The 10110-nt window shown below is 36.3% G+C and overlaps 2 protein-coding genes across 2 annotated transcripts; one reads left to right on the forward strand and one right to left on the reverse strand.

The window, feature by feature from the left end:
* On the forward strand, positions 1-4709 carry LOC104110582 (uncharacterized). Its single transcript, XM_009620108.4, has 8 exons — positions 1-511; positions 1032-1076; positions 1250-1379; positions 2711-2792; positions 2877-2925; positions 3211-3308; positions 3926-4064; positions 4149-4709. Exons 1-8 carry the CDS (start codon positions 167-169, stop codon positions 4308-4310), a joined length of 1050 nt encoding a protein of 349 aa, XP_009618403.1. The 5' UTR covers positions 1-166; the 3' UTR covers positions 4311-4709.
* Positions 4710-5091: 382 nt separating this feature from the next.
* On the reverse strand, positions 5092-8908 carry LOC104110589 (mannose-6-phosphate isomerase 1-like). Its single transcript, XM_009620116.4, has 5 exons — positions 8221-8908; positions 7882-8049; positions 6919-7131; positions 5940-6206; positions 5092-5557 (listed from the first exon to the last, which is right to left on the reverse strand). Exons 1-5 carry the CDS (start codon positions 8599-8601, stop codon positions 5249-5251), a joined length of 1338 nt encoding a protein of 445 aa, XP_009618411.1. The 5' UTR covers positions 8602-8908; the 3' UTR covers positions 5092-5248.
* Positions 8909-10110: the final 1202 nt, after the last annotated feature.

The following is a 10110-nucleotide window of genomic DNA, read 5'->3' on the forward strand; positions in this document are numbered from 1 at the left end:
ATTTAAGATGGAAGGTGCTTTTGTTACTCCTATCATTTTTTAGTGAAATGCATAATCACGAAAAATCAGTAAAGTTGGGCGAGATGCAAAAAAACCGAGGGATAATAAAGAAACAAAAAGTTTCCAAGCGTTAAACTGCGACAGAGGAAAGAGTATCGGAGAAACAATGGCTACACTCTGTAATTTGATTCTCCCCAAATTTCCTCAAACCAAATTAACAACAAGAACTCGTGCTGTTCTAACAGGAGATTACAAAATGAAGGTTCCTTATGAACTGAAGCAGGGACAATCCCGTCTTTTTCACAAGCTTCCATCTGGACTAAACATGGAGGTTCTCTTCCAAAAAGGACTTCAATTCAGTGACCCAGATGAGGAAAAGAAAAGATCTCATAACCCACCTTTAGTTTTTATTCATGGAAGTTTTCATGCAGCTTGGTGCTGGGCTGAACATTGGCTTCCTTTCTTTTCCCAAAACGGATATGATTGTTACGCTCTCAGCTTGCTGGGCCAGGTACTCTGTGTTCTCAACAACTGCAATTGCATGGACTAAAGAATGTAGAATTCAAAAATTGATAATTTTGCTAAAAAAAGGTTAAGACTTTCATATATTTGCCAGTACTAGGTCAGTTATAGAGTAGCTTAATCATGGTATTTTGAAAGCCCGAATATGATGGATATTATGGCTTTAACTTTCTTTTTAGGCTGTAGGTTTAACTGCTTAAATTCTTTTTAATATCCAGATAATGTTTAATTTGATACTGAAGACCGATTAGCCGACCGAATTACTTGCTGTTTGGTTGAATGATCAAACTACTGTTTATCTTGTAAACAAGACCTGATAAATTTAGGAAGGAGTTCACAACTACCTAAAGTAAATTCTTGTTGGCTTTAATGTACTTATTTAAATGGAATCCCCTAGTGATTTTGCGATGATATTTCATTATCATATAAATGGCAAAAAAGAAATGCAACCCTGTCAAAGTAGCAAATATACGTTATTAATATATTTCTACCTTTTTTGACATTGCCAGGGAGAAAGTGATTCACCTGCTGCAGCAGTTGCAGGTACGCTCCAGGTATTTGACATTTCTCTGTGTTTAGAGATTTTAGTTGAGTGTCAATTGGAAGGTAGGAAATTACTAGAGTAATGACCTTGAGTTGAGCTGACATTCTCATTCAAGTTTCTCTTAGTACATTACCGAAATGGTCTTCAGTGCCTTATAGTTCTGTACTCTGGTGCTTTCAGTAGACACATGCGGGTAATATAGCTGATTTCATCCACAAAGAGATCAAGTTGCCACCAGTATTGCTTGGACATTCATTTGGTGGGCTTATTGTTCAGTATTACATTGCAAATATTAGAAGCGAAGCAGTAAAAGGTAATCATGTTTTCTTTATTGTTTGGCAAACTAAGGCATGCTACATTGTTTGTAGGTTTACCCATTAGCTCATAGATTAGTTCCAATGAATGTTATTCATGTTATTAACTCAAGTTCCTCAAAAGAAAGAAGGTCCACGCAGGATCTTAAGAATGGGGGTCTAGTTCTGATATAAGTCTTTGTTTACTTGAAATTGTGGTTTGAGACATTTTGGTGGTTAACTTATTTGGTCAAATTTCAGGTGAACCACTTCTTATGCAAATCGTTATTTGGCTAATTTAGCCAACTCTTAGTTTTGGCCAAATACAAAATGAAAATAGAATCAGATCTGTTGCTATTTATCTCTTTCATTCAGGAAATTTGTTTAAGCACGGTCTAGGTAATTCCCAAGTGGAAATTTGTCTTGAGTTGCAATTTAGGCTATATGATGTGAAACTAAATTCAGATTGTAGAGATTTGCCCGACCACACAGAGTTGTGTGGCTTCATGTTTGTCGTATTAAATTGCACTTCTTCAAGAAAGTGTGATATTAGGGTAGGGATCCAAACTCTGTTCAGTGTAGGCAGGTGAAGGAGTGGTGTGAGTGTTTTCTTGCCCTTAAAAAAGAATGTTTTTGTGTGGGTATCTACACTTTCACCTTCATGCTTCTAGGTTTTCCAAAAATATTTCATGGTCAATACAAGATTTTGCACTTTATGTACACGCTACAGAAACTTTATTGTGCACAGACCTGTACAATGACATAGAAATTTCATTTGAAAAGGTCATTTACTCAAAAGAGAAGAATTAAATATGGCATTCTCTAAGCAGCACTTGGTTTAAATTGAGCAGAATGGTTACAAAGGATTCATAAAGTCGACAACCAACTAGTTCGCAATTGAGCTCTAGTTGATTAATAGAGCAGCATGGTATTAAGACATCATATGTCTTCTAAGCTTTACAGTTTAGTCTCATTATTCATTGGGTTGCATAGCTCTCTCTTGTGCTGTCACCCTCTTGGTGCCCACATGGACTTACCTCATTATATTCACCTACGAAAAGAGGGGTAGAATTTGTGTGTATGTTGATGGGTGACATTGTAGGCCTAGGTTTCTGGTCCCTGAAGTATCATTTAAGGTGCTTACTCTATTTGTATCATAAAGCACATTAACCGCTTAAGCTGTTTGTTGGACATCTCATATCAATGAGAGCAAATCCGTATGTTCCTTAAAAGTGGTTACCTTATCAAAAGCATGTTCCTCTAAGGTGGTTACCTTATAAAAAAAAAGTTTCTTAAAGTGGTTGTTTTTACTCAAAACAGATACGTATTTCTTTTCTTTTTGGTGCTACAGGATCTAATTCAGAAAATAAAAGCTTATTGCCCTATCTTGCTGGAGCTGTGCTCGTTTGCTCAGTACCCCCTTCGGGTAATAGGTGACTTCCTGTACTGTATAAAGCTTGTTTTCGATACGAATTTTATTTCCACTCAATAACTTATTTCTCTTTTGTTTTATTCAGTGGTTTAGTATGGCGGTATCTCTTTTCCAAGCCTATTGCTGCTTTCAAGGTTTGTCTATTTAATTTAAAAGAAATGCTATACACACTTATCTCAGCTATGAACTATCAAAGTAATTGCCTTTCCTAGCATTTACAAAGGCATACAGATATACATATTGAAGCCACTTCGTCTGCTTCTTGTTTCCTGTTTCAAATTTTCTCTCTATACTGTCAGTGGTAAAATCAGTAAGTGGTTATATCCTTATTAAGTGCATAAAATGTCTGCATTCTTCTTCTTTTTTTAATTCCTGCATTCTTGTGATTTTCAAATTGGTGACTTTAATACTTCGAGCAGGTAACTCGGAGCCTGGCAGCCAAAGCTTTTCAAACTGATTTACCTCTTTGTAAAGAAACATTTTTCTCAGCAGCAATGGAGGATCAGCTGGTTGTGCGGTCAGTCAATGACAACTTAGATGTTTATTACTTTTTTGGATATCAAATGAAAGAAGAAAATGGGTTAAAATAGACGATATTTTTCATAAAACATATTATTATGTTTGCCTGACCTAATTTTGAAGATGTCTATGTGTACTATTGGACAATCAAAGAGTAGCAAAAGAAGTTAGTTCTTGAACATGCTACCCGTTTGAGTTATTCCTACCACTTTCCCAAAAATATCAGTAGTTTGAACTAAACGTATTCCTGGTTGATTTGTAAAGACCTGGCTACTGGTGCATATACTACTCTACTGTCAGCTTGAGGATTCCTCCTTATCAACAATCCATTAATGGCCATTTCCTAAGTTAATATCCAGTTCAAATAGTAGCGAATGAGTTTATGTGAACAGTTTGTTTTATGAGTTCCTAGGTTATGTTAGTAAGTTTGTTTATATTTCAATCTTGATAGTTTAGTTTTATTTTAAGTTGGAATAATACCTTGATTAATTGGACACGGAGCGATTCAGGCATCTATTTTATTGTATTGACGCAATTGGAAAATCATGATTTCTCCCTGCCGCTCAAGCAAGATTCTTACAATATTTCTTGTTCTCTTTTTTTCCTTTTTTCTAGTTACCAACAGCTAATGACTGAAAGCTCAAGGATGCCTTTGTTTGATCTAAGAAAGCTCAACGCAGCTCTTCCTGTCCCTCGACTCGAGGATCCTGCATTTAAAGTACTCGTAGTGGGTGCAAAGGATGATTTCATTGTGGTAAGTGCATTTAAAGTACTCTTTGTGAGAGCTAAATATCTCAGGTGCTCTGGAAGTAACGTATGAATGATGTGATTTTCTCAGGACATGGAGGGACTCAATGAAACAGGAAGATTTTACGGCATCCCGACGATCTGTATTGAAGGGGTTGCTCATGATATGATGTTAGATTGCTCATGGACAAAGGGTGCACAATCGATTCTATCATGGATGAACGGCTTAAATAAAGCTGGGACAAAATTATGAAGGGATATTGCCTCCGGATATTTTCGAGAACCACTGCCTTGGCCCGTGATTCAATCAAGATATTGACAATTGAGAGGTTTTAGAATAGGATTGAATTTGTACTTTTATCGCTTTTGGAGATAGATGATCTTCAAGATACTAACAGGACAGAGACAGTAGTTCTGTCCAATTGTTAGACAGAATAGTCTCAGGGATGAATAAGCACGACTTCAATGATGGCAGATCAACGATCAAAATCATTAACAGTTTGATCCGCTTGGATGCTCATCGGTTGTAACTCTATTAAATCAGTACCACATATAAATTTAGCTTCCAAGATGTCCAGCCTTTAAAATAAGACACTTAAGTGATATGCATTTTCACTTTAATGATTAAATTGTTTGGTTTGGCATTTATACATTTAGTTATTCCATTCAGGGTTTCTTTGGCTTCACTTTTCATGAAATATTGGCATTTGCTACGAGTGAGCTTTAACTGCTGTGCAACTATTAATCTTCTACCCAAAAGAGATGAATGAAACAGCCAAAGAGAAGAGTGGCAGAGTCCATCAGACAAAGGATGAATCGCACCAGGTATCAACAACACATCAGCAAGGATTCTTGCACAACCAAATACAGTGTGAAGATAAAGACAAGAAATACGACCAAAATTTGAGACTAACAAGTCATTGCTCACCCCTAGTCCCTCTGAGTTTATTTATTTTTCTAGCATTTGTACTTTTCTCATCCTTACCATATCTGTTCTCAAAAGTTGATATTAGACCATGAAGAAACAAAGAAAGTAGAGCAAAATTTCCACCCTTCCAATGATAGTTTTTGCTTACAACAATACATTAATAAAGTGGTTATATACCTGCACATGCTAATATTACAAAGTGGAGCCAGCCAATATAACACAGATTCACTATATTTATGAGCCAGCGTACGTGGCTATTATTGTCATTCCTCAAAAAATCTGCTGTTTACTCCTGCTCTATACAAGTGCAAACCAGAGGAGGTTGCAATGGTAATATTGGTATTTGCAGGTGCAAATAGGACATCACCTTCAGCAACAGTCTCTTCTGCTGATGTGGTCATTGTTCCCTCTCCTCCCATGACCACAAAAATGGACGGACCAGGAGAAGAAGGATAGACAACAGTTGATTGTTGGGGAAGAATGCAACGATCCACCTCAAATTCATCAAAGGGAGGGAGGTATCTCATCGTGAACGGATTTAGTTTCGTACCTTGCAGAATTTCAGGGTAACACTGTAACAGAAAACACTAATTTTAGTTCCTAGATCAAAAGATACATAATGCCATGTAACTTGCATGTTCGGTAGTCTTGCCAAATAACTAGCCTGCCTTCCATAACCAATAAAATCTACCTATTAGGGGTATTGGGCGATATTCTAAATGTTGCTGACTAATTTCCACTAGTACTGTTACTTTAGGAACTTTTATGCCTCAATCAAAGATACAAGTGATTTTAATATGAATATAGCACTATCTTGGTGGATCTTGGGCTCGTATACTATGATCGATCTGAAGGATATTCCCCTTCAAATGATCTGCAGTCTCAACCTATATGACAAAGGTTAATAAAACATGGAGGATGAAAGAGCGCCTCTAATAGTGACTCTGACTGTACCTGTCTATATGTGAGCATTGAACAGAGAGTTGTAACATCCCGGTGTTTGGGAGTTAGGCCAGCACGTACCACATTGTCTGAGGTTGCCATGCATTCGACACACTCACCATATACATATGCATGAGGTTCATTTGCCCCTAAATATAAAGCTTCACCAGGATTGAGCTTCACATAATTAAACAAGAATGCAGCTAAAACACCAACATCAGCTGGATACTGCTTCTCAAGTCTTAGGACCAGTTGTTCTTTGTCCGTCAGCCGCCTTGCCTAAACACCAAAGTGCAAGCATCTTCTTTAATAAACAACGTGCAACATGAATTTAAACAGCAACAGTTCCAGATATGCTTGAGGAGAAAACAAGACAACATGTGGTTCATCTTCAGCAAATCACTTACTTCAGAATATCTTATGTGTCCCAGGTTAAGACAGAGATGACCCATGTGCTACACAACCAAAAGAATGGGGTATTTGAGCTACTCCTTCATAAAATTTGAGTTAAAGACACAGAGTTCCCAATTACATACTAATTTGATAGCCGACTTTTCTCAGTGATCAGCTGAGCATGCATGTGTCATAAAAGAAAATAGGCAGGACATTCTGTTTTGGGGATAAAATCCAAAAGAATCTGTTTTAACTCTGATGATACGACCAAAAGTTACCCTAAAACAGAAGAATTTAGTGCTTAGATAGAAATACACTGTTAAGTAAGGACAAGCTCCACATTCTTCAAGAATATACAAACAAACACGTAAAAATTCAAATTTAATCAGGGGAGGCATAGTGATTGTTTTTAGATTGAGAGATGGGTAGAGAATTGTGCAATAAGACACAAATGATTAACTAAGACAATGAAGAGCAAAAATTTACAGATTGCCACATCAATGAGTCACTACCATGTAGAAGCGCAGAAAGAGAGTTAAATTACATCAAAAGAAAAACAAAAGAACCTTGAACTTTCATATAATCATGGAGACTTTACCTTATTTTTAATATTTAGACGACTAATCAGCTTGGCAAGAACTTCCGTGATCACATCTTTGTTAGCTGACATCATCTCCGTAAATAATTTTCTGAGCACTAATTTAACTTTCTCCTCTCCATCATCCTCGTTCAAGTCTAATACTCGCTTTGCAGGCGTATCACCAACCACTTCAATAATCTCAGGCACAGTCTGAACAATCACTTTAAGCTCCTGGAAAAAAGTCATCAAATTCACATCTAGTATTTTTAATTCTTCCAAACAGTTACAGAAGTGTAAGTCCACTCGATCATCTCAAGTCAAAAAGCTAGGTTTTTGTCAACCACGTGATAAAGCACTCTATTAATTACACCAGTTGCCAGCCCCCACTTCTAGATCATTATAGACTTGCTCCTACCAAAATTTGCAGTACAGACGATATAACAGGAAGAGAATAATAAAACATACACATGTTAGTTATTATATACAAGCTCTAACTAGAGCACAACCAGTAATTAATCTTTTATTTATAGAAGACAAAAGAAGCTAATTGGGACCTTTCCCCTTACTTTATTCCTTCCGGTTGTGGGAAAAACAACAAGGTCCAGTTAATAATACTCAAAAAGGAAAAGGCAAACAAAACAAACTTTCAAGATTTAAAAACTCAACATCAATTTTTTATTAAGTCAGACAACCCTACAATCAGCTTAGAGTCCCCACCGTGCTCTAAGAATGAATATTTTCCCAATAAGCTGGAGCCTGATAAATACTCACAGCTAAGTGATATTCTATCATTATGACATCAGAGCCTCTAGAGTCTAGACAGCACCAATAATTACTACATATATATCCAGTAAAACAAGTTGCTTAACTCTACTGGAACGTTTTGCTGGGTATATCATAATTTAAAAGCATCTGATATATGCATTACCCCAAACTAGATAAACCTAAAAGAACTCCAAATATACAAACCAAAAGTAGTACCTCAAGACTTGTGAAGCCACACAAGGCCTCAAATTCGGTCAACGCCAAAGCCATCTCAGGTTTATGATTGTCATCCTTGTAAACAAGTGGCTGCTCCTTATGCAGAAGAGTAGCCAAATCCTTATCCGGATGGGCTTGTATTGACAAAGCTTTTGCAACGGATAATACCTATAACGCAAATCAAAGCCTAGAACTGATCAATAGCAGAAGAAAAAAGGTTCCTTATCTAGTCCAAATATCAAAAATCGTAATTTGCTGTTATTTTGCATTATTTTATCAATATCACAATAAAAAACCAAAACTTTGAGCAAATTAAAAGCAATGAACATAGAAGGTCACCTTGAAGAGAAAAGGGAGGTGGGTACCCCACTTGTGAAGAACAGTTTGACCAAGAACACTAGGGTTCTTTTCAATCCAATCTTGTAAAGTAAGCTTTTCTCTTTCTCCGCCATTAGCAAATCCATTCTCAGTTGTTGTTCTTCCTTCTTCCACTACATAAGACGGCCCAGAGTCGTGAGTCCCCATCCAAAATTCAGCATAGGGCTGATTCTCATCGATTTTTCCCCCAGTATTGAGCCCATAGAGTCGTGCCACACAAGATTCCTTCCCGTTCCGGCCCCAATCGTAATTCTTGACACAACCCGTTAACCTCAAAAGCCCATTAAAGTTAAAACCCTCCATAGTTGTTGACACTGATACAGAAACAGCCTCAGCCTCCATGGAAAGAGAAAGAGAGAAGTAGAAGTATATAAAGAAAAGGGGAACTTAAAGAGGAAGAGAATATATGAAATTGAAAGTTGCTTCTACTTTCCATTCGAGGGGAGAATATATGAATTTGTGAGGGAGAGAAGGACAGTTGGAATAGGATTGGACAAAAGCAAGTGACGAGAGTAACTTGGGGTTATCGTAGAATTGGGTACAGTACTGTGTACTGCCGTAGTAGAAACTAGAATCCAGAAAAGAGGAAATTGCTGAAGAGTCACGCACGCCGTTACGATCTCGGTGGGGGTTCGTCGTTAGTTTCATCATGTGGTCATCAGTTGTTTACTACTTTATTTCTTTTCTCGGGTCGGGGTCCAAGTACTCAGGAGATGTGTCATGTTTATACACGCGATCCACGAGTTAAAGGAATAGTTTGATTTGTGGGGACATTCAGAAAAATTAGTCTATTACGTACTCCTATATTATTATTAATTATTAATAAAATATAATGTTACATACAATTAATGAAGCTATTATTAAACTCTACAGGAGGGAAATAAACGTTACATTGCATTACCAACCTATATTTGACAATAATACATCAATTAAACAATAATCGGTACAGTAGTTTATTCTATATGTAGTCATTCCTACCCTATAATCTTGGCACAACTAGAACACGAACTAAACAACTTCTAAATGAATCGGGGCGTATGCACCTTGAAAAGCATTGGGTTCATTTGAACCTTATATTTTATATGCAAAATATAATTTTATGTGTAAAAATCTAATAAAATTACAAGAATAACAAATATAAACTCATAACTTAAAAAAGTATAATGAGTTTGAACTCATAAAACTTAAATCCTGGATTTGCCCTCTAAACTGATGTGTGCAAAGTGGAAAGTTAGTACTTTTTGTGACTATGAATACAAACTTATTTAAGTTTGTATTTATAAAAAAATCATAAATAATTTGACGGATAGAGTAAGTACATATGTATCTCTATCGAAAAAGTTTTAAGGTATGTCTCACACAAATGATATTAGTTGTATGAGACCTCTTTTATTTCACAAATATATGGACTAATATCTTATACTTTTGGGTCTATAAAATTCTGGGTTCACAAAATTATAAGACAAAAAAGAAATATCACACAATTAGTGTCAGTTGTATGAAGCACAAAATAAAAAAATCATCTCTATCTGATAATGTTTTTGGGTGGCTAACGTCTGATTTAGTTTATTACTCCATTGCCAATGGGAAATTTTGATATTTGCAAAATTTAACATGTACATAATGTCACAGATTACGTACTCATAGATATAAATTGAACTTTTCCATCAACTCTACATATTACATCTCTTGTAAAAATGGCTAATTGAAATAATTGAAGTACGCATAATGGGTATAAATGTTATTGGAAATAAATCCGAAGCCCGAACTCATCTTTTGCGCGCTCTGACTAGGGGCGTTGTTTACCCGTAAAATAGTACAATTGAATTTATACGTGGTTTCTAGACAATT

Source organism: Nicotiana tomentosiformis, chromosome 2, assembly GCF_000390325.3.
Source record: "Nicotiana tomentosiformis chromosome 2, ASM39032v3, whole genome shotgun sequence".
NCBI lineage: Eukaryota > Viridiplantae > Streptophyta > Magnoliopsida > Solanales > Solanaceae > Nicotiana > Nicotiana tomentosiformis.